Source organism: Aspergillus vadensis, assembly GCF_003184925.1.
Source record: "Aspergillus vadensis CBS 113365 unplaced genomic scaffold BO88scaffold_5, whole genome shotgun sequence".
Taxonomy (NCBI): domain Eukaryota; kingdom Fungi; phylum Ascomycota; class Eurotiomycetes; order Eurotiales; family Aspergillaceae; genus Aspergillus; species Aspergillus vadensis.
This window is the reverse complement of record NW_020292043.1, coordinates 65,627-91,054: the sequence shown is the minus strand read 5'-3', so window position 1 is coordinate 91,054 and position 25,428 is coordinate 65,627. Positions and strand designations below refer to the sequence as shown.

The 25,428-nt window shown below is 48.8% G+C and overlaps 10 protein-coding genes across 10 annotated transcripts; 5 read left to right on the top strand and 5 right to left on the bottom strand.

The window, feature by feature from the left end:
* Positions 1-49: 49 nt before the first annotated feature.
* On the bottom strand, positions 50-1,362 carry BO88DRAFT_451076 (ATG3/ATG10 family protein; the record flags this gene model as incomplete). Its single annotated transcript, XM_025710614.1, has 5 exons — positions 50-271; positions 324-542; positions 611-736; positions 968-1,287; positions 1,341-1,362. The coding sequence occupies 5 exons, from the start codon at positions 1,360-1,362 to the stop codon at positions 50-52; spliced, it is 909 nt and encodes a 302-aa protein (XP_025565176.1).
* A 2,490-nt stretch (positions 1,363-3,852) lies between these two features.
* BO88DRAFT_226521 (uncharacterized protein) lies at positions 3,853-6,925 on the top strand. Its single transcript, XM_025702040.1, has one exon. The coding sequence runs from the start codon at positions 4,351-4,353 to the stop codon at positions 6,625-6,627; it is 2,277 nt and encodes a 758-aa protein (XP_025565175.1). The 5' UTR covers positions 3,853-4,350; the 3' UTR covers positions 6,628-6,925.
* A 1,260-nt stretch (positions 6,926-8,185) lies between these two features.
* Positions 8,186-9,409, bottom strand: BO88DRAFT_226383 (Hsp20/alpha crystallin family protein). The gene has a single exon (XM_025702039.1). It carries the CDS (start codon positions 9,085-9,087, stop codon positions 8,506-8,508), a length of 582 nt encoding a protein of 193 aa, XP_025565174.1. The 5' UTR covers positions 9,088-9,409; the 3' UTR covers positions 8,186-8,505.
* A 1,045-nt stretch (positions 9,410-10,454) lies between these two features.
* Positions 10,455-11,526, top strand: BO88DRAFT_402720 (fumarylacetoacetate hydrolase family protein). The gene is made up of 3 exons (XM_025706180.1): positions 10,455-10,537; positions 10,606-11,327; positions 11,387-11,526. Exons 1-3 carry the CDS (start codon positions 10,523-10,525, stop codon positions 11,517-11,519), a joined length of 870 nt encoding a protein of 289 aa, XP_025565173.1. The 5' UTR covers positions 10,455-10,522; the 3' UTR covers positions 11,520-11,526.
* A 160-nt stretch (positions 11,527-11,686) lies between these two features.
* On the bottom strand, positions 11,687-12,803 carry pre4 (proteasome core particle subunit beta 7). Its single transcript, XM_025709927.1, has 3 exons — positions 12,623-12,803; positions 12,423-12,570; positions 11,687-12,357 (listed from the first exon to the last, which is right to left on the bottom strand). Exons 1-3 carry the CDS (start codon positions 12,650-12,652, stop codon positions 11,753-11,755), a joined length of 783 nt encoding a protein of 260 aa, XP_025565172.1. The 5' UTR covers positions 12,653-12,803; the 3' UTR covers positions 11,687-11,752.
* A 551-nt stretch (positions 12,804-13,354) lies between these two features.
* On the bottom strand, positions 13,355-14,179 carry BO88DRAFT_433361 (HCNGP domain-containing protein; the record flags this gene model as incomplete). Its single annotated transcript, XM_025709414.1, has 3 exons — positions 13,355-13,938; positions 14,003-14,051; positions 14,105-14,179. 3 exons carry the CDS (start codon positions 14,177-14,179, stop codon positions 13,355-13,357), a joined length of 708 nt encoding a protein of 235 aa, XP_025565171.1.
* A 279-nt stretch (positions 14,180-14,458) lies between these two features.
* Positions 14,459-15,623, top strand: prs3 (proteasome core particle subunit beta 6). The gene is made up of 2 exons (XM_025709413.1): positions 14,459-14,694; positions 14,750-15,623. The coding sequence occupies exons 1-2, from the start codon at positions 14,600-14,602 to the stop codon at positions 15,435-15,437; spliced, it is 783 nt and encodes a 260-aa protein (XP_025565170.1). The 5' UTR covers positions 14,459-14,599; the 3' UTR covers positions 15,438-15,623.
* On the bottom strand, positions 15,503-16,675 carry BO88DRAFT_402716 (pre-rRNA-processing protein PNO1). The gene is made up of 3 exons (XM_025706179.1): positions 16,543-16,675; positions 15,836-16,482; positions 15,503-15,765 (listed from the first exon to the last, which is right to left on the bottom strand). The coding sequence occupies exons 1-3, from the start codon at positions 16,616-16,618 to the stop codon at positions 15,709-15,711; spliced, it is 780 nt and encodes a 259-aa protein (XP_025565169.1). The 5' UTR covers positions 16,619-16,675; the 3' UTR covers positions 15,503-15,708.
* Positions 16,676-17,268: 593 nt separating this feature from the next.
* On the top strand, positions 17,269-19,238 carry BO88DRAFT_334780 (mitochondrial distribution and morphology protein; the record flags this gene model as incomplete). The annotated part of the gene is made up of 3 exons (XM_025702819.1): positions 17,269-17,782; positions 17,834-19,053; positions 19,107-19,238. The coding sequence occupies 3 exons, from the start codon at positions 17,269-17,271 to the stop codon at positions 19,236-19,238; spliced, it is 1,866 nt and encodes a 621-aa protein (XP_025565168.1).
* Positions 19,239-19,931: 693 nt separating this feature from the next.
* Positions 19,932-24,980, top strand: BO88DRAFT_225931 (GTPase-activating protein BEM3). The gene is made up of 3 exons (XM_025702038.1): positions 19,932-24,035; positions 24,086-24,706; positions 24,761-24,980. Exons 1-3 carry the CDS (start codon positions 20,303-20,305, stop codon positions 24,763-24,765), a joined length of 4,359 nt encoding a protein of 1,452 aa, XP_025565167.1. The 5' UTR covers positions 19,932-20,302; the 3' UTR covers positions 24,766-24,980.
* The last annotated feature ends 448 nt before the right edge of the window (positions 24,981-25,428 follow it).

Below are 25,428 nucleotides of genomic sequence, written 5' to 3'. Positions count from 1 at the left end.
TGGCCAGGCCAGGGGGAATCCAACCTGAGAGGGGAGGAAATACTCTGGATCAATCTAAACTGTGTGACGCAGTGCCTTGGAATGTCTTCATGCCTTCGACTGTGAAGAGTTCCTTTGGCAGCTGAAGACCGAGACGGTTACCCACCAACCCGAGCCAAATCATGAGATAAGTCTCGGGAGTGAGACAGAGCTGTCCTGCAATGTGCCTCATCGCATCCGTTGTTTGGCATGGATGAACGAAAAACGCTGGAGTTCCGGAGTCTGGATGATACTACGAAGCATAAGCTCCAGCTTGGGCTAGGGATTCGAGATCTTGCACATACGCCAAAACTAATACCACCCATGATGCCAATGCTCTGGAGTTCCTTTCTGTATTGTTCCGGTACCAGGTGTTGGTAGACCGCGTCAATTCCCAGCGGCCCCGGATGGTTGTCCTGCCGTAATTGGAAATACAAGACAGGGACGTGGTACGTGGGAGAAAGCAGAATATAATAAATTACCTGTAAACGGACACTCGTCTCGGGCGCACGAATGAGAGCTTCCTGCTTGATGTTAGACGATACTCGTAGAATGGAGAGAGAGCAATGGAAAGGGTTCCAGTTCGACGGACGGGATCTTCTTCCGAGGCCTCCCACTGTAGTTCTTCGATCATCTCTGGGTCCGGGAGGGGCTCGTCGCGATCACGAGTACCCACATGACCGATATCCCTTGCAATACTCAAGATGGGCCCGGTTGCCTAATGGATTTAGCTGAGAGTGGGGTGTAGTAGGGGGGAGGGGTGAAGAAAAGCGAAGAAAAGAAAGAAAGGGGGGGGGAAAGGATTGAAGTGTATAGTTCAGGTCCATCTTCCTAACCAATGTTCGAATCCCTGTCGCGCAGATTTCAATGAATCTTCCGCAAGCGACAGGCAACAAGAGAAGGAGGGTGGAACAAAGTCGAACGACATGAGGCGAGGCAACTAACTTACCCGCTGATCGAGACGGATGGAGGACCATCCCACCTTGGTATCATCCACCACGTGAATCCGATCTAGAAAGGCGTGACAGGCAGTTTTGAATTCCTCGGCAGTGAGCAAAGGGAAACCCGATAAGGTCGGTCGACTGGCAAGAGAAGACGCCATACGACTGGTAAAGACGCGGTGTAATCCGACCACTGACCGACAGACAAGCGCTGCAGAAGCGTCTGCGTTGCAGAAACACTGGTTCTGTACGCCCCAGAGGACAGCGATCCAGTTCGTGAGGGATGTGGGTTGACTAACCAGTCCGTTCTCGGGTTGGAGACCCTCTCCTGTTGCTTGCAGTAATTTTTTCCTTCTGTTTCTTTCTTTTCTGATTTTTTACGTCGCAGCTGCCGGCGGGACATCTAACGAGTAAGTAGTGTCTAGCTGGAGCTTTCGGATAAACCGACCAGGAGGGAGCGAGCCGAGCGCCGGAACGGGAAAGGTTTCCAAAGCAGTAAAAGATGGAACCATGGAACCAAGAAGGACTCAATCGGAGATGACCTGACTCGAAGGGGTTTCTATCACTGGATCTTTGACCCATCAATGATACACCGATAATGAAAAGGGTAAAATTGAATGTAAAGAAGAGAGATCAATCCGGGAGATGGACAGTGCGGGGGGGTTGGAGCTGATGTCGGTGCTGTCGATGCTGACAGACAGGTCCTACTAGAACCGCATAATCATGATACTACTCTTACTTCTTTCCCCCAGCCATCTCCCTTTACTACTACTGTAGTATACGTACTCCTACTTCATGAGACTGAATGAAGACGGATTGACAGATGGAGGGCGGGGCGGGGAAGCGGTGGAAACTAGGCAGAACAATCTAAACGACGCTAAAATACCGGCATGACTAAACTAGAGCCGAACAACTAACTTAACTAGTTAATTAACTTACTAGTCAGTTAACAACAGCAGTAGTACCGAGTACTGCGTGCAGACTAACTTACGATCCAGTTGTTCAATAGGAGACTATGGGTGGTAGTGGCGGCGGTGGCTAATGGTAGCAGTATAGTAGTATAGTAAAATGTTCAAGTAGTCCAAAGTCAAAAAAGTACACATGTCCGGAGTAGGTTACTTGTGCGATTGAATGGAGAGCACGGAGTACTCCAGGATAGCATCGGGACGTACGGAATAGAATACATAGATTTTAACCAAAGACGGGATGCGATCAATTCTTTCAGCTTCTTCTATCCCGTAGGTGGTGGAGGAGGTGGTGGTCAAGAACCAAGGTTCCATAACTCGGAGAGGCGGGAACAGCATTCTCCTCCGTAACATCCTGACTACTTTCACTGACCAAGGTCCGGAAGGAACAACTAGTGGCCAAGTTCTGCTTGCGGCCAGCCCAGCACCAATCAAGGCTCCATCGTCATCAAGCTTTCCACCCCTGGAGGGATCCACGGCTGGAGCTAAAACAGACGATGGTCCTGGCGATCCAAATGCGATCCCAATGAGGGTCGAACTAAGAAAAATTGTTTAATCCATAACTGGTAGGGAGAGCTTCTGCCAGTCCCCCTAAGGGATAGCGATGAGATACTAAGTAAGTAGATAGTAGAACAGCTAGACTAGCTGCTAAATAGCTAATTATTAACTAGATAACTGCAGACACATCAGACAAACATCCGACGATGCATGGTGTGATCATAATTCGTGAATGATAATCATGAGGAAAAGATGTACGGAAAGGAACAATAGCTTAACGAAAGTAGACAACTGAGTTAACAATCTACAGTAGTAAACAAAATTACTGAGTTTAGTTACTACGGAATAGAATGATACCCTCGATACCCCTCCCTCTTCATGCACTCATTCGTTTCCCTCTTTTGCCTTCTTTTTTAGTGTTAGGTATGGTCATTATTTTAATCGTTATTAATTTATTTTTTTTTTTTCTTGGGTGCTTCTAGCGGGCATCGCCGGTGCAATTCTTGCTTTGACTTGTCCGCTTTCAGGGATGGCGTTGTGTCCGAAAGTCTGAGTTCTGAAATGGCCACGCCAGTCCAAGGCTGACTTGACCGTCCATTCCCATGGCTCCATCCACATCCTTCTCCAATTCCTATTGTCGAAGAGGGTAAAAAAAATTTTGAAGGTACCTTGGCTGGCTGGTGAATAATGTCCGGGTGTGTTTGCTCCTTCTTAGCTCCATTTACTCTGACACCCTTATCCACATCTACATCCACATCCACATCCACACACACGGTCTCTCGCTCTTACACAATGATCTTGTCAGAAGCTGGTTCCCTTTTCCGACCGTCTGCAACCTGCCGATCCATTATCGCGTTCCCCATTCCGTTGTCCGTGAGAGCTACAGTTGCCTGTGGATAAACGCATTCGTCACTCTGGTGTCTTTCGTGCATCCTCAACCATGGCAGCCCAGTCCATCTCCACTCCACTTATGTATCTGATTTCCCTTACTTACCCCAGCTACGATTCTTAATCGATCTTTCTTTTCCATCCGCTTCATCCCATTCAACCCCGTGTTTTTGATTTTCATTCTGGATTTGGTTTTGGTCTCTTTTATTCTATTTTTTTTTTCTCTTATCATTTTATTATTTTATTCCTTTTTGTTCCCATCTTTATCTGGCCGACCAGGGATTGGGGTAATCTGATAATATTCTTTTTCTTCCCCTTCTTGTACCTCCTTTGTTCTACTATTGCATAATACATCCTCCACCACTCCTGGTTTTGTCGTCTTCCACCCTCCACCACTACTCTTTCAGTACCTCTTCTCCTGACATCTCAATTCTGTCTGCCTATCTACCGTATAAAACAAATCAGGAGGGAGGAAACCCACTAGTTGGACGTGGCTGATTCCGCCCGTGCTGTATTTCCTTTTTATTACAACAGTTCATTGTCCTGTCTCTTCGTTTTGGGTAGCGCTTCCCTCTCGCTACCTATATAGTCGGCCGTCTTTGCTTTTTTGCCCCATCATCTAAATACGCTCTGGTTCTTTACCAGCTTGAGCGTCGCAAGTCAGCGCTTCGGGCGAAAGCTCGAACCAGTCCCGTCCAAAATCTTCCTCTTGTTTCCTCTGCGTGTTCTGCTAAAGTCTTTCAATTCAACCCGGGGTTGACATCGTCGAAAGTTTTTGAAACCTTCCCTCGGCCTATCTACCTCATAGGCAGGAGCCTGGTGCTTCCAGCCTCGTTGGTACCCAAGTTTTTTCTGCAGGATTGACCACTGTTATGGCATTACCGGATTAAACCCTGAAGTGAACTTGTTTATCAGCCACTGGACGCCATTTGTTGAATTGTCTGACGTTGCGGCCTGCCCATGTCGGCCTCGCACCTTTAGGTGAGAGGATCAGGTTCTTCTGAAACCTTCACTCCGGTTTCCACTCAAGAAAGGAAGCCATGGGAGGCTACCTTTCAGTACAGAGCAAAGAAAAGCGTCGCCGCACCAATCGGCTGTCAAAACCGCCTCCGAATAGGGCAACGCTAGCTTCAAACAGCTTCCGCGCATCTCGTCAAACATCTCGTCATACTTCCGGCACCAGCTCTCCTACAGAATGCCCTGCTTGTACTGCTTGGCAAGACCCTTGGACCGGAACTTCCATCTCTCTCAAGGCCCCTGAGCCTGATGTATGCACAAGGAGGTCGCAGTCTCTTCCATCTGCCTCCTATCGACCTGGGGAGCCATGGCCCACTCTCAGCAGGGCCCGAAAATGCCAGTCTATGGTCAAAGAGCCAGATGATTTCAGTCTGTACTCGCCCGTTCCTACCGTCCCTATGCCAGACTCTGTTATGGCCGGTCAAGTCTCTCGCCGTTCTTCCAGACACAATAGCTTCCAGGCAACAACTCTCCCAAGTCGACCACAACCATTGATGGCACGGCCACCGCGACCAAGACGGGCGTATTCTGCGCATACTCCACCTCAGAGAGCGCAAAGTACTATGCATCATAGTACAATCGAGGAGGCAACGTCTTCCAATACACTATTCAGGGTCGACAGCCAAGGATTTTCTCTCATCCGTCGACGATCGCTGCTAACACGGCCCGGCATCGCAACAAGAAGGCCACCAAGAGATACAGCCCGACGATTGTCATCACCAGTTGTACAGGAACCCACGATGTCACTCAATTATTTGAACGAAACATCTGCATTTCCAAGGCCGTTACCATCCGGTTACGAAGATGCTGCTGGATCACCTAGTCCGGTTACCCGGTTCCGTCCAGCAACACCCAATGAGTTCGAATATACTCATTTAGGGGCTCTCAAATTAGGATCGTTGCGCGTGGTAAATGGTTCTGCATCTCCATGCCCCAGCGACAGGACTCGATTGAACCGTCCCAACAGCCCGAATCCTGAACCTACTAGCATCCACACGCATGATACGAAGCCGGGACAGCCCCAGCACAATACCCACAAGGTACCATACCATATGGATCAGAAACCACCGTTAGCTTCTGAAATTGTAGACGAGCAATCCCACAATGCTGAGATTGTACAAGACAGCGGACATGAAGTTGATCTAACCAGCTTCGATCTATCGAACATCCAGGACTATGCCTCTGAGAGTGCAATTGAGCAATCCCGGAAAGCTGAGATCGTCCGGGACAGCGCACTTGAAAAGGTTGATCTAACCAGCTTTGATATCTCAAACATCCAAGACTTTGCTCCGGTCCCATGTAACGATACTGCCCGTGCTCCAAAGTTACAGATTCCACCTACTGAAGTGGGAAATCCTGACGATCACCCTGCAAGTCCATTTTCTTTCGAGAGATCTCCAGCAACATCAACACCGTACAGACTTCGTGGTTGTGAAACAGAAGATGAAGGTATCTCTGTCGCTGATGAAGAGAAATGGTTTGTCCGCCAACTTGAACGTTCCTTCCGAGACCACGGGCATCGAGAACTTCAACATGCTCATGGAACGGTTGACAGCGGATACAGCTCCGCAGCCTCCGTTCGTTCCACTAGACGATCGACTGATTCTCGCACATCCACACACCAACCTGGAGTGACCCGCAGATTCACATTCAACGGTAATTCCAAGGACCACGGGCTTTTGGATGCCAGGAACAGCCCAGAACTTGGCTACGAGCCCTCGGTACACCGTCAATCAAGCCTTCAGAGTCCATGGGCAAGGCCCAGAGTCGACAGCTATGGCTGGCCGTCCCACAGATGGTCTATGTGTCATGACCTCCGACCGATGCCCCCCAAACCGCGCCTAAGGAGCAGTTCATTCGCGACTCCTCCGGAATATCGGCATACAATGCCCTACTCTCAATATTGCCACCAATTGAGGAGCCTCGATAATACCTCCCCTGGCCTGTCAGTTGTCTCTGCAGATGCTATACCTCATCAATACCCCCAATGGGAGCATGTCGGAGCATTCCTAGCTTCATCGGAGAAAAGCTGGAAACAACCCATGACCACAGTGACGGAGCATGACGTGCAGGGTAGCAGCAGCACGATGAGCACTGCGTGGCTACCAATGCCACATATCGATGCACTTCACGTGCCAGTCCCAGAGAGCGCGAAAGGCTTGGATACAGGGAGACCGGTATCTGGACAGTTCAGAGGAAGAACTAGGAGCCGAAGTATTGAAAGTCAGCGGAAGAGGCTGACGAGGCATGCTAAACATCCAGATCTTTACAAGGCCGCTTCACCAACTATTTTTCGTTGATGCAGTGGCTTTTTCCAGCTTTCTCATTCACTTGTGCGTCACTATTTGGCATCATCCTTCCACCTGCATGATATGCCACCATTCTCTTCCAAAATCTTTCTTTTTCGATTAGTCTTGTGCTTCGGTGCCGGGATATCCACTCTGAAGTGTAACGGGCGGATATCTCCTCTACGGCGCTAACTTGGTCTTGGTTCTTTGATTCATTCGTTTCCACTGCTTTACAAATACCCATTTGGTAACCTGGATGATTGTTTGTGCTCCATTTATATAGTACTATATCAGAGTTCGACTGGCGCGGGAAAGTCTAGGAGTTTTCTTTTTTTTTTTTCTTTTTTTGTTCGTGTTTACTTTTTGACATTTGATATATTGACTATATTGGATCCTTCCCTCCGCTTGTACATATCTTGGAGTGGACAAGGAGAAAAGCGAGGTATACTCATCATCAATCTATCCCCGCTTTGCGGGCTTCCTGTATCGTGTGAACAATTCATCAGCGCCAAGTAGTATTACATAGCCGCGATAAGCTGCCATCTAGCCCAACAGTCCGAAACACCAGATGTAGCGGTGAGACCCCTTCTCCATCATCATCGAATTGATGGGGACTGAGTCAAGTAAGATCTGGCGGTGTCCGTGCATTCATACCCAGTTAGCTAGGCTGATCCGAAGGATCGGGCATGCTTACAATCAAGCGCGCAATCCAAGGCGGCAGACGCCCAAACGACCGAGAGACCACCTGGCAGACGTCGAACCCAACCCGATCGAAAGCTGCATACAGGGAGTAGGTAAGTAATTATCTTACTTGTAAGCAAGCAGTTCCAAAGAAGATGTTACACATCTGATAGATGTATCCAGACCTTGACTAACAAACATGCCCACTAGTTAGTTATCTGAGAACTTAGTTTCGAGTATTCCAGCAGCTAACTAGTTAATTACGTGTAGTACATATTAGCTAATCGTACACACAAAGTTTCCCCCCAAATTAACTATCTATCTAGTATGGAGTAACTAGTAACTACTGTGTAAATCGTGGAGCCGCAGACCCCCACCCACAGTCGGCAATGATTCTCAATCCATATCCACAGGTGGGGAGCTTGCATCTTGCATGCATAATATTGAAGCAAAATACTTGAAGCAACCACATGTGCTTGGGAGTACGCTCAACGCAAGGGTTAAAACCTTCTTTTCTTCGGCTTTATCTCACATTACTTGTAATATAATTTTTTTCTTTTTTTTGTGACTGCAGTTTTGCATGATTACGGTGTATTGTCGAGGGGATTGCTCGAGAACCTTAGTCACAATTTAAAGTTACGGAAAGACTAGTAGTTCGTGGGATTTGCTGGTATGCCATTTTTGACCTATGGATCTGATATCTGATATGCTTCCGGTACATATGTATGTATGCCTCGTGCATGGATGATGTGCTTTCGCTGGATTATTGTGCGAGGTGTCTAGTAACTAGGATGGTAGCGCTTGCAAACTCAATTAGTGACCGTACTGACATACTTAGGTAGTAGTATCTACAGTAAGTAGAGACCATGATGAATCGGACATGTCTATGAACTCTCTGTCATGGGTGATGCTGTCAGTCGGTACCTTTCGTTCATACTCGTAATCTACGAGGAGCATATGTAAGAAAATTAGATATTCATTATTTGTCATCGCATGACGACTTAGTAAAATACATGCAGAGATTGAACAATCATTCCAATGTACTCCTGGCCCACAGAACCCCATCATAATGCAGGTGCAGAAACATTCATATCATTGCGTGAACTGGCAGAAGATCGTTTGGCCATGGTAGGTAAGTCAAGAAGAAAAAATTGTCGCAGAGTGGAAACCGATGCTAAGAAAAATCCGAGATGATATTCATCGATCGCTTTACTCGAGGCGGATCTTCTTGACCTGAGGGGCAGGCTCCTTTGGAATCTGTAGCGACAAGATTCCATTTGTCAGATTGGCCTTGACTGCATCTTGATGCACTCTCGTCGGGAAGGTGAATGTGCGGTAGAATTCGCCAGTCTGGCGTTCGGAAACCCAGTACTTGCAGGTTGGCTCGGTTTGTTTCTGTGAGACCAGCTGCGTGGGGTGGCTATCCGAGGACTTAGTTGACTTGTTGTCTTCGTCTTCATCGTCATCCTCAACTGTCGGTTGGTGTGACTTTGTCGGCGATGTTTGACCCGCTGTCTGGGGGTTGGCCACTTCGTTCTTCTCCACGCGACCTTTGATGACCAGGGTGTGTGGATCAGAGAATTCGATTTCAATGTTGCTCGGCTCGGCCCCAGGAAGTTCGCCTTCCAAGTGGTATACATCGTTCACCTCATAGACATCAAATTTCGGAGTGAATGAGCGGACGGGTGTGGCCTTCCTGTTCTTGGGGCGGCTAGACCGGTGGACATCATAATCGTCCAGAAGTTGGAACAAGGGTGCGAAGTCACCGGCAAATCGAGGGAAGTAAGCCATTGTTTGTGATTTATTTGAGAATGTCAAGGGTGTTTGATGAAAGCTAATGATTTCGGAAGGAGATAGCTGCGGTTTTGGATCGTTGATAAAGAGGATATGAATGTCTCTGATTTATCTTGTGATGAGAATGGATTGATTCTGAGTACAGATAAACATGTTAGGCTGGTTAAAACCCATCCTTATATTCCTGGCCAAAGGATTTCTAGAAAACGCCATCATCCAACGTTCTCTGTCATACAGAAGCGAGCCGAGTGTTCTGGCAGATGCTAGGAGCGACAGCGATGGAGCGAGATGACACCAGATGCATCTGGAGCCTTCCGTCACCGACCCGATAAGATAAGCGACTTGCGGTATGTACGAGAACCCGCGCGAATCTTCCGCGATCACGTGACATAAGAGTTCATCCCTACATAGTGAGCCTCAAAAAAGTTGCATCATAGGGAGCAAAAAGCCATGCTGTATTTCGTTTACTGGGCCGTTCACCTACATCCAAATGAGGAGGGCTGTTCTTTGAATTTCCGGGACTGCCCCGAGGACAGGATATTGAAATCACCGGATATTGCGGATTCCGGGGGATGAGTACATCTCAAGCTGCCTCTGCCCCTTCCGTAGTAGATACTCTATCGCACCGAAATCCTTCTTGCTAACAGAGGAGTTCTTTCGAAATTCGGCCCTGTTTCGAGATTAGCGCACTGTAGAGCGAGCATGCCAGGAGACCAGTTTTCTTCGATTGAGAATTTCGCCCAAGGAACGCACCTAGCATATGCCCTGAAATTCTCTCTCGTCTCCTAGTTACCGGGTATGAATTAGCAGAACAAATCAGCCCAAGTTCGCTGGCTAGCCAGTGAAACAAAACTTTGACAGCGCGACGAGGTGTTTGCTCACAATGGGTTTCTTCCCGGCTTCTCTCAAGCATGTCCGATACAGAGACAGCACCTGTCTTTGGAGGCCTGACAGCCGAGCCATTGGGTCTATATAGTCGTTGCAGGCTTGAGGAGATGCGAGTGCTAGTAGTGGTATAACTGCATTACCAGACTGAAGAGTTCAGAAGTTCGGAAATGCAGAGCATGCTTACTGGTAGCTTGTTCGGCTTTTTCCCCGGAGGCTGCCGATCCGCTTACCCCATACGTAGTAGCCGACCTGCTTTCCCCTTCCGGCCGAGAATCCTGGAGCCGAGGAGCTGGAGAAACCCCCTCTCGTTATCTAACTACTTCCCGTACTAACATTAGTAACTAGTCAGCTATCGGGACAAGAAGTGCTGGTGGGAGCTTCGTCAGACCAAAGCCACTTTTGGCCTTGAAATACAGATTTATATCACCTCATAGTTAGACTCCAGCTGCTTTTCATACTATTAAACTTCATTTACTCTTGATATACTTTGACCTACTACTACTACATACACGGGGTATCATCACTATTAGCACCTTTGATCGATATGGCCACCTTCTCTGTGAGTCCACGTCCTTTCCATTGGCCCACTCCTTCTTTCAAGAACTGATATTGTGTCTCATGGCACAGCGTCTGGTTCGTTTCTTAGCCAAGGACGGCCAGACTTACTATGGAGACGCCCTATTGTCAGCAGGCGTGAGCGACATTGCCCAAGCCACGAGAGCACGGGTTATCCGGGGCGATATTTTCGGACAGCACCAAGTCACAGACCAAACTGCTGATATCAAAATGCTCCTGGCGCCGTTGGCAAGAAAGGACATTGGGACCGTGCGTTGTCTGGGACTCAACTATGAACAACACGCCATAGAATCAAACCTACCCTTGCCCAAATTTCCAGTTCTCTTCTACAAGCCCGTCACCTCTGTTACGGGGCCTACAGATGATGTCCCAGTATCCCGCATGGCCCAACAGGGTGAGGGTTTGGACTATGAGTGTGAATTGGTTGTCGTTATCGGCAAGGAAGCTAAGAATGTGCCCGAGAGTCAGGCCCTGGACTATGTTTTGGGTTATGCCGTTGGAAACGATGTCTCTCATCGTGAATGGCAGCTGAAGCATGGTGGAGGGCAATGGGGGCTGGGCAAGGGCTTCGACGGATGGGCGCCCTTTGGACCAGGTATTGTATCTTCGAAGCTAATCCGTGATCCCAACAACTTGCAGATTTCGACAAAACTGAATGGTCAGACGGTTCAATCATCATCCACCAAGGATATGATCTTCAATGTGGCCAAGACAGTGTCGTTCTTATCTCAGGGTACCACCTTGTTGCCCGGGGATGTAATCTTTACAGGAACGTAAGTTAGCGCTCATTTGCTCATTTCGCACTTACCATGCACAAGGCTAACTGCTCCAGACCCCAAGGTGTTGGTATGGGTCGAAAGCCGGCGCTCTGGCTCAAGGATGGTGATTTGGTTGAGGTTTCTCTTGAGGGTGTCGGATCATGCCTGAATCGCATTGTCTTCGACAAGCCCTCTTCTAAGCTCTGAATCAATAATCAAAGGAACAGGTGGCGCGGGGCACATTGGGTGTAACAAGGACCGTCAGGGGTCCTTTTAACAGTGTGGCATCCCGACCACCAACCATAAGGACTACTATCTTGTGCATCTTCATATAAATAGCGCCCTACAACCAAGACACGTTCGCAGTGACTTCACCATACGTACTTTGTTGGATTCGTTCTATTACTCAAGTGGCACAAGCATGTAATCAAAGCCATATCCTAGTTAACCTGAGCCCCATATCCCTTGATGGTTTCGGCGAATGCCCAGCTCTGGGCTTCAACTTGCTGGTCCTCCTGGATCTCAACTCCCTCCTCAGTAATAACAGCTAAGGAGTACTTGTCCAGACTCCGCGCATCACGGTACCAGAGAACCTTGATACATTCTCTTAGCGCCGCCACGGCCTCATCCTTGGTGATTGACTCAATAGGCCTTTCCTCTGGGAACAGCCGGCGAAGGATCGGGACGGCAAGATGGGCACCAAAGCCGGTCGCGAGATGCGGAGCCGAGAAGGTGGTCCCCAGCAGATCCGCTGAGCTGAGGAATGGCTTCTTGTCTCCATCGAACCCGGCCACCAAGACGTGGTTCCAGAGGGGGTTGAACTCAGAACGGCGCTTGTAGAAGACTTTCGACAAATAAGTATGAAGATTCTTGGCGTTCAACGTGTTTCCGTGGGTAGAGTAATTCTCTCTGATGTCGATGGACTCCAGTAGTCGGTCAATATACTGCATATCCGAAACGTCACCACTGAATCCAATGATGGCAGAATCGCCGAACTTGCGAAGTCGTTTCACATCGGTGAAGCGGGCAAGGGATCCGTATGATGCTGTAAGAAAGATTGGCCGTCAGCGAAAGTGTGACTTTAGTCTCCATTATGATTCTCAGCTATACCTAAGTTATCGGCAGCAATGGCAACTCCGCCGTTGAACTTGACTGCCACTACCGACGTACCAGTCACAGCAGGTGACTGAGTGTGGGTTTTCGGGCCAGTTGTCTGGAGGTATGAGGCGTTGTAGGGTCCGTAAACGTCATCCCTAGGCTTTCAGCACTTCGTTAGCGACATCACTAATTTAATGCGATGATGCTCTTACGCGACCCCAAGCTTCGGGAAAGTGATTCATGATGGGCGATTGGCACGATATTAGGATGGGTGATTGTGTGTATTTTCACTGAGTATACCGGAAAATGTGGTTTGATGTGGAAGTTCAAACTGATGCTTGAGAAGGAAATAGTAGCTTGTGATGATATCGACGCTGTTCTGGGGTCGGGTCGGTAGGCAGTAGAGCTGACGGAGCTCATGTTACGTGAGCAATGCTATCACCTCCCGCCGCGCCTATCGGAGGCCAACACACGCGCTTAGCGAAAATTAGATACTGCCAAGTATAGCCTAACAATAGTCCCTACAAGAGAAGCGTGAAATGATCATAGATATTTTAATTGCGTCTTACTTATTTTCAAATTCCAACTAATTGGATGAGGTGCCTTTTTGAGGGGCGGAGGGAAGGGATTTTTGGAGGTTGGCCCCTTTAAAGATGACAGAGTCCCTCCTACTACTACAGTAAGAAAGAGTCGTCCCTGCACGATAACGGGTATCTCACTATTGCTACGTTTTCGGTTATTTGACCCTAGAAATAGACGTTATAAAGTCATTTCGTGAGAGAAAGTCTATCATCAGCAGATAACTTTCCTTTCACAAAGTGGCCTCCTATCATAGGCTTTGGGATCAAAGGGCCTTTCTTTGCTTCCCAAGCATTGTACGCCTGGTCATACTGTCCCTGCCATCATTGACAGTGACACTTGCACTCTGAACTATCCATCGTATATTACCTTTGTTTTGGCCTTGAACCAGGAATAGGGCCTGCACGGGAGAACTCGCTAGGCGTGGCAGCCACAAAGTTGATAGCATCCCTCTGTCCTGCGGACTTCTTTTCTTCGGCCCTATTTTGAATTTCCCTCTGCGCTTTTAAAAGCTCCTCTTTATACCCCCAACTTGGCAGATCGCTGATATTCCATATTTCGGGTGGTAGAGATGTGTGATATTGTGCTTGTTCATCAATGCCGGCATGGTCCATCATCTTCTTCAATAAACTGGGGTTTTTGAGGGATGTAGACCCGGCGAGCTTTTCGTTGAAATGCATGCCCTGTTTCTTTAGGGTCAAGAAGTGTGCGAATTTGGCATTTGCTGCAGGGTTAGGAGAGCCCGGGGGAGATGGTGGGATGTCTAAGTTTGGTATCGGAGGAAGTGTTAGGTCATGGATCAATGTTCGGTCCGCTGAGAAGACTTGTGAATGTTCGGCCGGTTGCTCTTGCGGATTTTGTGAGCCTTCATGCGTCGGCCCAAGAACAGGCCTGTCTGTGTTTGGAACAGGTATCTCTTTTGATGGTGTGGCTACATTGGCGATTTCTGCTTTGGTAACATGTTAAATAAGTCCCACTAGATTCAGAGACAAGTAGATTATATCTCCAATCACCTGTAGCTTTTGTCACTTCTTGTGGCTGTGCTTGCTGGCTTGCGATCTTCTGCCGGGTTCATATTAGTAAAGGCCGATATCACAGCATAATGCTCCAATTACCTTCGATTGTACTGAGGGCAAATTGTTTTCCACCTCTTCGTCACTGCTGCTTTCATACGCTCCTAAGCCAAGCATTATAACTGGGCGTCAGTTCCCGGTGCGTTCCGGGTTTCAGATAAGCCAATTGAGCTTCAAAGATAAAGCGTTCGTGTGAGAAAGTGAATTATGAGGCGACGTAGGAGTTGGACATTAGACTCGAATAAGACAACGCTAATTCTTTAGATAACCTGGAGACGGCAGTTGACTCCGCGGTAACAATTGCTCCCAGCTCATGACGGAAGCTGTGCGTGATTATATAAGCAGAAGGCAGCTACAACACCGCGTCAGATGCTCAGCAACAGCTCAGCTAGAGGTCCTACTACCATTCACTTCTACAACTACCTACATAACGAACGCCCTCCGCTACATCCACAGCCATTAGACGACCAGAGTATTACAAAATCTTCATCGCTTCCTACTAATTGATACTATCTACACATTCGAACTCTACGAAGAATGACGACTCTTGCCGGCAACCCTCTTAGCGAGGCCATCGGATACTCCTTCTCCAATGCGAACAGTGCTCCCCACAGAGAGCACTCTTTCTATCCGTATGCATCACTGTCTTCACTGTATCATAGGGATCAAGCTAATGTACAACGGCAGTTATACGGATAACGGCGGCTCTACCTTAGGCATTACGGGCTCCGATTTCGCGATCCTGGCTGGAGATACTCGATCCGTTGCAGGATACAACATCAACTCTCGTTATGTTCCTAAGGTGTTCAAAATTGGCGGTGATGACGAGTCTGGCGAAGGTGCCAACATCGTCTTGTCAGTCGTGGGCTTCGCGGCAGATGGTCAGGCCCTCAAAGAGCGACTAGATGCAGTGGTGAAGATGTACAAATACCAGCACGGAAAGCCCATGTCCGTGAGAGCCTGTGCCCAACGCTTGTCAACAATTCTTTACCAGAAACGGTTCTTTCCCTACTATGTGCATGCTATTTTAGCGGGCTTGGACGAGGATGGTAAGGGTGCCTTGTACAGCTACGATCCGGTTGGCTCGTACGAGAGAGAGCAATGCAGGGCTGCAGGGTCTGCAGCAAGTCTGATCATGCCGTTCTTGGACAACCAGGTCAACTTTAAAAACCAATATATTCCGGGTAGCGGGGAAGGGCATGCCCTTGAGCCCAAGAAAGCGGAGCCACTACCAAGAGATACTGTTGAGCAGCTGGTGCGAGATGCATTCACTAGCGCCGTCGAAAGACATATTGAGGTCGGAGATGGCTTGCAGATGATGGTTATTACCAGGAGTGGAGTGGAGGAGATTTATTATCCGTTGAAGAAGGATTAGGCATACCGGGGCCCAATTTAATCAATGCTTCACCAGCCTAGTTTAGTGTTATACTCTTGCGATGATTTTCTGAATATGAATAGATAAAATATCCAGTGGAGTATTCCTTCCCTCGTTTCTGTGTCGTCATATCCATTATACTCTATCCAGATCATATGCCACAACCCCTAACGCCGATACCATGTCATAAAAAGAAAGAGAAAAAGAAACAAAACTCTGGTAGAGGCAGAGACCGTAGTTCCCATGATGCTGACGGTTGGTATTTTCCCCCCTAAAAACGCTCCTTCATGCGAGAAGCCACCTTACGAAGGTTCCCATACACTTTGCCCTGTTGAGGAGTTAGCAGCCGTTGCATCATCTGAGACGACAATTGACAGGATCGTCACAAGGTTACTGACCGGTGGACTGCCAAGAATCAAGCTAACAATGGCCTGTTGGGCACAGTCGACATTCTTCACTGCGCCTAGCAGGTGAATCTTCTGGTCTGCAATGACGATTCTTGTCCGAGTAGCGTTCTCTATCGCAAATTTTGTTCGCCCATCTTTACCAGCACAACGTCCAATTGCACGACTAAGGTGCTCTCCGTTGAGGGCTTTAATATCCCGAATCTCAAATGAACGTATGTAAAGATCATCCAACCTGAGAAGTGCGATAGCGTCATCGACATCGAATCCAAGAGTAAAAGCTTTGACGAAATCCTCGCCCTTCTGCAGGGCTTCCGTATCGGTCGTGAATCGTGACGTACGTAGTTCCACAGCTCGATTCTTGATGTTCATGCGCACTTGAAGTTTAAGGTGTTCGACAAGCGGGGGATAGATGCGTGCCCAGCTAGCCTTCAAAGGAGTCATCCTATGCGGTGGTACAGGAACCTTCCTGCTTTCAACTCGATATACCCTGCTAGTGTCTTTGGCTGGCGTGAAGAGGGGCCGTCCCTCTTCGTCGATACGCATATCGCTGTCTTGAGTGGGCTCAATCTCAGGCGCGAGTCCTGAAGAAACCTGATCTGCCGAAGTTTGGGCGTCGATCAAGATCTCCTCGTCTTGCTCTGGAAGACGTTAGAATGGCCACCCGGTCGGGTTCCCGTAAAGCGTTGGCGGGGACTGACCTGACATAGTAGGCGCAACAAGCGTCTCTGTCATTTCTAGTTCGGCATTTTGCCGTAAAGCTGTGGGTGCAGGCATTTTTCTGTGAGTGGTATCTGAATACTCGACGGTTTAGGCTGTAAATCAGAGTCGGAGTCCGTTATCACAGATTTTACGGTCTATGGAAAAGATGTGTGGTTATAGTGTGAATTTGTGAATTTTCGATGCAAACATTACAAACAGGACCCGCTCCTGTTGAGGCGGGATGATTTCATGGAAATTTATTCGCGGTCCGCCTGGTTAGATAGCACCGTGCTTCTGCCCGGTGATTTGAGACGCATGCATCTGTCATCCCAGCTATACATCTAATAACCTGGCTTGTTTTGCAGCTTTCTGATCAATACCAGAGAGGGTTCTCTACTGCTTACCTGCCTTCCCAGATTGTCCAGCATGTGACGGCAATCATGTCTGGCTATCTCGGGCGCAGGTTGTACACCAACTTATGGGGAACAACGGAATCAATATTTGGAAATGGATTGCGAGAAAGGCGCGTGTCGTGCCTATCATATAAAACAAATACAGAAGACCTCGGAGCTGGCTTTTGCAATTTACATATTGCGAAAGGATATAGCTCACTTTCACGAAAACCGACTCGACCTATCAGAGGATTTGCTACCGCGGGCTTTGTACATGGCGCCTCCGATCACACTTCAGCCAGGGCAACATACGCCATCACTCCAAAGGGTTTGATGCCGCATAGGATCTCTACACCGGGAAGAAAGGGCTTGGGTATTGTCTCCTGGCTTATGATTAGGCGCAGTCTTCATACGAGCCCAGACGATCGGAGGACGACCGAGTTACGGAAGGATTCTAAAAATCATAATGACGACCGCCATCATCCTGACAGGCTCAGTAAAGGTTCTGAGACATCCATCAACGATAAAAGTCAGGTCTCCGAGCCGCAGCTACCTGAGCTTAATCAAAAAGGGCAATTAAACCGCCATCTCAGGGACCGATTGCCACATATACCGCACTTGCACCGGCCTACGAAAGAAGAATTGTTGGCTGCAGCTAATGGGTTCTGGTCACGACTTAAGGTCCGGTTCAAGTGGTTCTCTATACGAAGTGTCAGGCCTTTCAATCTGGATGAAATAACCGCTCTCTTCTCATGGGTGCTTTTGGGACATGTGGTTTGGGTAGTCTTGGGTACTACCACTTTCTTCTCATTGCTTATCATTGCGATTAATACTGTGTTCGCCCAAGGTAGGCCCGAAGTGGTTCTCATCGACATTAATCCGATGCTAATCTCTATAGAAACATTGGCTGGTTGGATCGGCAATTATCTCACTAAGTCTTCCGGTGTCAAGGTTGTCTTCGAGTCTGCAATTGTTCCGAAATGGAAAGATGGCGTGATAACTTTCAAGAACGTGTTTGTTTCCAGGCGACCAGGGCAAGGAACGGGGCATGTAAGCAAGGGCTCTTCGAAAACCGCTGCTGCTGTCGCCGCCGCCGCCCTCGGGGAGCAAACCAACCCTGAACTGCCCGAGCAGCGGCCCGTGTCAGATGAAGAGGACACCAACTACACACAATTCGATGTGTCGATTGAAACGGTCAATGTTACCTTGTCATTCACGAAGTGGATCAACGGTAAAGGACTTCTTCGTGACGTTGAGGTACGGGGCATTCGCGGGGTAGTCGACCGCAGATATGTTCACTGGTCGGATGACGATCTTGATCCCAAATCTTACCGACACGAGCACAATCCTGGTGATTTCGAGATTGATTCTTTCAAGATGAGCGATGTCTTGGTTACCGTATACCAGCCAGACAACTTCAGGCCCTTCCCTGTCAGCATTTTTTCATGCGATTTGCCTCAATTGAGAAAACAGTGGCTATTCTATGACTTTATGTCCGCCAATATGATGTCGGGGTCATACGATAACTCATTGTTCACAATCCACCCTCGACAAACTCATGGCTTTACCGGTGCACAGCTGGAAAATGGAGGTGAAGAAGATGGTAAACCGAGTCCTTGGAAGAAGCATAGCAGGATTCGTATTGATGGTCTAAATATCGATCATCTAAATCGGGGAGTCCAGGGCCCGTTTTCTTGGATACATGAAGGGACGGTCGACATCGTTTCCGACATCATGTTTCCCGCGGAGAATGATGGAAGCCTTGCGAAGGTCATGGCCGGATTCTATGACCGGCTAGAAGCGACAGTCTCGTCTAACCTGGACCTTGAGTCAACCACGTCCAACATAAATTCGTCAGAAGAAACTGCTGCCGAAGATGACCGGCGGTTCCTCGTCACCGATCTCCGCCTCCACTTGAACAATGTCAGGGCCGTTGTTCCTCTTTTCACACGTGATCTTTCATATATCAACAATGCGCTTATTAGACCCATTGTTGCCTATATTAATTCAAGGCGTACTTTCATTCCAGTGAATTGTCGCCTCGTCAAACGCCTCGGAGATTTTGATGGCAGTTGGACCACTTGGGATAGCGGCTTGATGGATGATCTTTCGGCGGCGGTAAGCTCGAATCTGTGCCCCGGTGATCTATGATACATGCTAATGTTGGACAGGTATACGATGCGTTTGCGCGAGATGTGGTTGATGAGCAAGCTCGAAAGCGACGTTTCAAGAAAGTTGGCTTCTGGTCACTCCAACTAGCCGCCCAGGCCATTTTTATGGGCATGGCCGGAAATATAGCATAGCATTGTATAGTTGTACCATACGGGTGTCTGGGAGTTAAGCTGGGTAATTTGATTCCACCAGGTTATTGGCGTTGGAGAGGGGAAAAGCGATCTCATCTTTACCCAACCCTCGAATCTTGTTTTACTTTTGACTCAGGGGGGCTGCATTAGACAGGGTGTTCTGGCGTTTTCATGTCCCATTATATGCCTCTCTTCTCATCTGACGTGGTTTGTCCACCATTTCTGACGCTATTCTCGGCTTCTCGCTTTCAACGGCGGGGTATGATGGACGGGGCAGCTAAGCAAATCCACCAAGTATGGTGCCCTTGAGGCCTTCTCTCAAAGTGGGCTTTCCTTTTCATGCAGGACCACTAGCGGCATATGCTTTTTCTGCGCCTATCTCTAAAGGGTATGTCACTGGGGAAATTTGAACCAATCAGTTGTCCTAGCAAAGCATAGCCGTTTTAACCAAGCATCTGTAAATGCAGCAAGACTGTTTACTCTGTCTGCAAGTCTGGATGGATACTGAAGGGTGGCTGTCATCTCTTCACCACAGTAAGATACTACCGATCTTCTGCCTCGCTCTCACCCTCATAGAAACCCACAAGCTCTTCCTGCACCAGTATTCTCGGCTCAGATTGCATTCTCATTGAAAGAAGGGAGGATCCTTCCTGCTTATGCTCTGCTGTCCCCTCCCCCTTTTTTTTCTTCCTTTTTTTTCCCCCTGTTCCCCTGGCCCCTTCCCCACTCGGCTTAGATCTTGCAACTAGTCCCAGTAAATCATGAGTCGCCGTACTCACCGAACTTCTTCCAACATCTTCCCTTAACCAGCCCGACACTCCCAGGGAATCACCCGATGCCGTCAGTTCTCGGTGTTGTCCTCACGGCGAAGGCTCGCATATGCGGAAGGTACTATGTTTGTGGTTCCCTCAATCTAAGAACCGTCGAACCGTTGGCTCTGGCCCCCCCCTGGCCCGCTGGTGCTGAAACCCCCCAGTCGAACCGTCCGCGTTTAGCGTCCAATCGTTGTTTGGTTCCGCGCCTCCCTCCCATGCGTGGAGTGAGCTCCGACTCCTAAACAAGCCATGTCGCAGCCTCGGCGGCAAGGTAGCGACAATACCACCATCAACCAGCTACCTGCACCCCTTCCCACGTTACCTACAACCAAGCACCAAAGCACGGTGCACTCGCCATTGCCATTGTCCAGCGATTTGATTCCTCGCGACTATCTGGGCCCACGTTCTGACGGACAGGCTTTGCGTTCTGGGGCTGCCATTGCTTCCCCCCGCAAACCTACGCCATCTCCTCTTCAAACGAACGTACACTTCCCATCTCCCCGGCAAGTCAGCGCCAGTCCATCGCAGACTCCGCTATCTCCGAAGTCATTCAGTAATCCTTCCGTGTTCAAGAGCAACTATACGACAAATCATACAACATATGCGACAATTCAGACTCCTTCCTCGGATACCCATTCACAGACATCCAGCGGATCGGAAGCGGTCGTGAGAGACACTTGGGATAGTCTCAAGCAGTATGATATGAATGATAAAATGAGTGATAATCGGGCGCAGCAGATACCAGATCAGACAGGTTCCAGGATGTCTTCTCCTACCTCGCCAGCCAATTCTCTTCAATCGCCCTCCGGAAATCGTCCGGGTCAGCGTATGATGCCCCGGACCTCCTCCATTGATTCGGCCATCTCGTCGATTTCTTCCGCTTCTCAAACACACAAGTCTTCATTCGATGCCAATGCGCTAAGTCAGGCCGATATCGGAAATTTGATAGCGACTGCTGGGTCAGCTGAGGCTGTGATTATACACCTCCTGAAGGAAAAGCATCATGCGGCCTCTCAAAATTCGCAGCTCTGGCGATTGGTTGATAAGCAGCGTACACTTATTCTAGGCTTGAATAAAGATCTCGAACGTGCTTTGAAAGAGAAGGAACGCTACAGGAAAAAGGTTAAAGAGTTGCAGAGTTCCCCGCCGCCTTTACCATCCACTATCGACTCGAAATTGCGATCACGAGACAGCGAAAGCAGCGGCACGTTGACCAGCCATGGAACTGCCCGAAAAAGCCAGGCGCACAATCGCGGTGGGCATTCGGACAGTATAGACTCCGACAATCAGGGTCAGGGCTTTACTCTTATACAGTCCGCCGCTGTCGAGAAACAAGATTCGCCTGATTCGGCTTCGCTACTAGGCCTTGGTGTAGGCCAGTTGCCATTACACCCAGACAAGGAGCGTACCGTGAGCACTTCCACTACTCATGGTGATCGACAAGCCGAAACGCAAAACAATCCATCACTGGTATATACACGGCGAGAATTGTCGACAGCGAGTCCAACCTCTTCGAGTGGTTCAAGATCTCCCGTCGATAGCACTGCGCCAGGGCAGAACAAGCAGCAGGATGTGCCCCCTCCGGTCCGGAAACCTCCGCCTGCTCCCTTGAATCTTTCCCAGAAAGATACATCAACAGAACCTGATATATATGACTCTGACTCTGAGTATGAGGATATATTGGCTGCGGATGAGTTGCCAATGGAGCGCGGGAGGAGAAGGACGAGAGATGATGACGATCGAGAACGCGAGGCAGCTCTCAACAGAGACAAAGAGACCCTACAGGACCCTGGAAGCCAAGGAAGCAATTCACATAGTTTGGCGGCTGTGGAATCGCTGTCAAACCCGCGACAAGCACAGCCTTCGATTGACCATTCAGGATCATCCGCGTCCAGTCCCCGTACGAGACATAATGGACCACTTGGCGACCTTCCTAGCATCAGTATTCCAAAGAGCCCCGGTTTGCCAGTCAGCCCAAGGCCCGAGGACCGCCCGCTGGGTTCTCCGTTGCCGCGCTTACCTAGAGAAATTCCTGGTGCTCTATCGTCTTTGCCCATGTCGTCTGAGAGTAACCTTTCCGGATTGGCACTGTCGCCGCGCACTGGCCAGCATCAGAATCCTTTTTCTACAGGGACCCCTTCTAATTTAATACCAAGCAGTTCTGCATATTCTTCCATGTCAGTCGATGCTCACAATCGGCCTATTCCATCAATCGATGCGGCAGTTAAGATTGACAGCCCACAAGAACCAGTCGTGAGGAATAACGGGATATATCAAGGTCTTGTATCGGATGAATATCCAAACCTCCTGCTGCCACCAAATGCCCTCCCTTCAATACATGTCAAGGTTTCCTCATCACGACTTCGGCCGTCCAGAAATAGCTATATGGCTTCTAGGCCATCGGAGGAAGAACCTGTATTTACTTTGGGCATATTCTCAAGATCCGAAAACATGGAGCTTTGGCGCACTGAAAAGGTTATCGCTGCTCTTCCTCAACTTGATCAACAGATGCGACAATTGTCGTCTTTTGGAGGAAAGTTGCCTGAAAGGTCCATTTTCAGCGGCCATTCTCCCGCCAAAGTTGACAGTAGACGTGCCGCGTTGAATGCCTACTTTGAGACTCTCCTTGATACCCCGATGGACGACAAGGCGGCGTTGGTCATATGTCAATTCCTTACATCAGATGCCATTGAACCCCGAGATGATGAGATGAGTCTACTGAGAGGTAATCACCAAGCTGGTGCCGAAATCTTACGTGGACCAGATGGTAAACCGAGGAAGGAGGGGTACCTAACAAAACGAGGAAAGAACTTCGGCGGCTGGAAAGCACGATATTTCGTCTTGCATAGCCCCGAGCTAAAATATTTCGAGTCTCCAGGCGGTCCTCATCTTGGTACGATCAAACTGTACAACGCGCAAATTGGCAAGCAATCGCAGAATGCAAGCGGTCGGAACAGCTCACCGTCCCACACCGAGGAGGACTCCGACAATCAGTATCGCCATGCGTTCCTCATCTTGGAGCCCAAGCGCAAGGACTCGTCAGCTCTTGTTCGCCATGTTCTGTGTGCCGAGAGTGACGAAGAAAGAGATACCTGGGTGGACGCACTTCTTGAATATGTTGACGGTCAGTCAGAGAACGATGGCCTCAATAGTCCTGCAAAGTCGCTGCCATCAGCAACCGGAAAACAGCAGACTAGTTCTGCTGCCAAACCGAAACTATTCTCAAATGGCGGAAAGAAGACAGACAAAGGAATCGACAATCCAGACACCGAAGGCGCTGATGCTGCAGTTCAGGGCTTCAGTTACGATGATGCTGTTCCTGCCGAGCCACCTGTCCTGGGGCCATCGTTTGATCGACAGATCCCCAAGTCCCCGATAGCATCTACAGGACCTTCAGTCGATCCTGCAGATTCCGGTCCAGACCATGGTCAGTCTTCATCTAGACTCATCTCCGGCCCTACCAATGGAGCTATAATTCAGGACGCGGGAGCATGGGGCAACAAAGCAGCTACGAGCGTTAAGGAAAAGAAACGCAGTATTTGGGGTTTCCGCACAAGGTCGTCTGTTGACCTTGCTACTCAGCTCCAGGCTTGTCATGATTCCTCGCTGGCTCCCGTGCAGAACAATGTTGAGAAGCGAGAGTTCGTCCGGCCAGTGTTTGGCTTGCCCTTGGCTGAAGCTGTACAGTTTTGCGCGCCACAAGGAATAGATGCCGATTTACCTGCGGTTGTATATCGTTGCATAGAATATCTCAGAGCTAGAGGTGCTGAGTCAGAGGAAGGAATCTTCCGGTTGAGCGGGTCGAATCTTGTCGTCAAGGCACTAAAGGAGAGGTTCAATACTGAAGGCGATGTGGACTTTCTCGCAGATGACCAGTATCATGATGTACATGCCGTCGCCTCCCTTTTCAAGCAATACCTTCGTGAACTTCCCACCACGGTTTTGACCCGCGAACTTCATCTAGAGTTCTTGCGGGTACTCGGTAAGTACTCACAGTGTATAATTTGATCTATTACTAACACACCTATATAGAACTTCATGAAAAACAAAAGAAGATCGCCGCTTTCAATCACCTTGTTCACCGGCTCCCTCAGCCAAACCTGGCCTTGCTGCGAGCGTTGGTCCAGTTCTTGATTGTTATTGTAAACAACTCTGATGTCAATAAGATGACTATCAGAAATGTTGGTATTGTCTTTGCTCCTACCTTGAACATCCCAGCGCCCGTCTTCTCAATGTTCCTCACCGACTTCGAGGACATTTTTGATGGGGTGCTCAAGACTCCTGCTGAACCGTTGGAGCCGGATGTCAATCATTCTCCTTCCCATGAAGAATTCCGGTACCCCATTCGTCAGGTTGCTCCGGAGGCATCCACGCCAGGCTATGGTCAGACTACATTCGGTGAACATTCAGGCGGCATGGATGGCTTTTACCTGCAGAATAGTAAAGGCTCTGTATCCAACAGTCATGAACGTTCTACTGGAAGTGGGCCGGACGAATATACCATGGGCCATTCAAGCTCGCCGTCCATGAACAGGATGTTGTCGCCGAATATTGACAACTCCCGTTCGGCTAAGGCGAAGAGGAGGGAGAGCTCTCTCTTGTTCATGGAAGTCAACCATCAGGACTTCCCTGCATCGCTCCATGGTGAAAATGGTATGGGTCCTTCCTCAAGCTCGCCAATCAATATCATTCGCTGACTCTTCAAAGTTTGACGCAGCTTGTATGTGAATAATTACGATTATGGCGTGCTCCAATGGCCCCTTACGTCATATTAAGCGTTGTGTTATCATGAATTCCTTTTAGCCTCAAGCTTACATGCTGTTTCTTGTTTCTTCTTTACATATCTCCCTTCCCCGCGCCAAGATTCGCCTGTTGTCATTGAGACTTTCAGATATGTTGCAGTATGGCTCCTTTGTCACGACCGAGCTCGACGATCCAAACGAACGTGAAACGACCACATTGTACTTCTGCTACAATTAGCCGAGGACTACGGGGTACTCTTAATTCTACTAATAATACTGGAGTATCCTCTGTTTCTAATTATCTTCCCTGTCCTTGCCTGTTGCAGTCCGGAGTTGACACGGAGCACACTGTGATACTATGATTAAATTGTACACACCGTGAACCCTACTGGAAGGAGGCATGCCTAACAATATACCCTCACGCCTTATGATTTCGTCCTTTGGTTTTGGCCTGTGCATATGCTACACTTTGAGAACTGCGGATTCACATTGGCATGTTTCTTTAGCCTATATAGCTAGTATAAATAAAACAACTTCACCAGAACAGGTAACTGCTAGTGGGTACCTCATGAAGGCTTCCCTCCAGCCATTCACTGAGAGCCCGTAGGAAATTGATCCGAGAGCAGAACGCCA

Coding starts and splice junctions, on each gene's coding strand:
- prs3 (XM_025709413.1), top strand. CDS start 14,600: ATGACGACTCTTGCCGGCAACCCTCTTAGCGAGGCCATCGGATACTCC. Junction 14,695..14,749: donor AGAGAGCACTCTTTCTATCC/GTATGCATCACT, acceptor GTACAACGGCAG/TTATACGGATAACGGCGGCT.
- BO88DRAFT_402720 (XM_025706180.1), top strand. Junction 11,328..11,386: donor GATGTAATCTTTACAGGAAC/GTAAGTTAGCGC, acceptor TAACTGCTCCAG/ACCCCAAGGTGTTGGTATGG.
- BO88DRAFT_402716 (XM_025706179.1), bottom strand. CDS start 16,618: ATGCCTGCACCCACAGCTTTACGGCAAAATGCCGAACTAGAAATGACA. Junction 16,483..16,542: donor TGTTGCGCCTACTATGTCAG/GTCAGTCCCCGC, acceptor AACGTCTTCCAG/AGCAAGACGAGGAGATCTTG. Junction 15,766..15,835: donor TGATTCTTGGCAGTCCACCG/GTCAGTAACCTT, acceptor ACTCCTCAACAG/GGCAAAGTGTATGGGAACCT.
- BO88DRAFT_225931 (XM_025702038.1), top strand. CDS start 20,303: ATGTCGCAGCCTCGGCGGCAAGGTAGCGACAATACCACCATCAACCAG. Junction 24,036..24,085: donor AGAGTTCTTGCGGGTACTCG/GTAAGTACTCAC, acceptor ACACCTATATAG/AACTTCATGAAAAACAAAAG.
- BO88DRAFT_226383 (XM_025702039.1), bottom strand. CDS start 9,087: ATGGCTTACTTCCCTCGATTTGCCGGTGACTTCGCACCCTTGTTCCAA.
- pre4 (XM_025709927.1), bottom strand. CDS start 12,652: ATGAATCACTTTCCCGAAGCTTGGGGTCGC. Junction 12,571..12,622: donor TTCCCGAAGCTTGGGGTCGC/GTAAGAGCATCA, acceptor AAGTGCTGAAAG/CCTAGGGATGACGTTTACGG. Junction 12,358..12,422: donor CATTGCTGCCGATAACTTAG/GTATAGCTGAGA, acceptor TCTTTCTTACAG/CATCATACGGATCCCTTGCC.
- BO88DRAFT_226521 (XM_025702040.1), top strand. CDS start 4,351: ATGGGAGGCTACCTTTCAGTACAGAGCAAAGAAAAGCGTCGCCGCACC.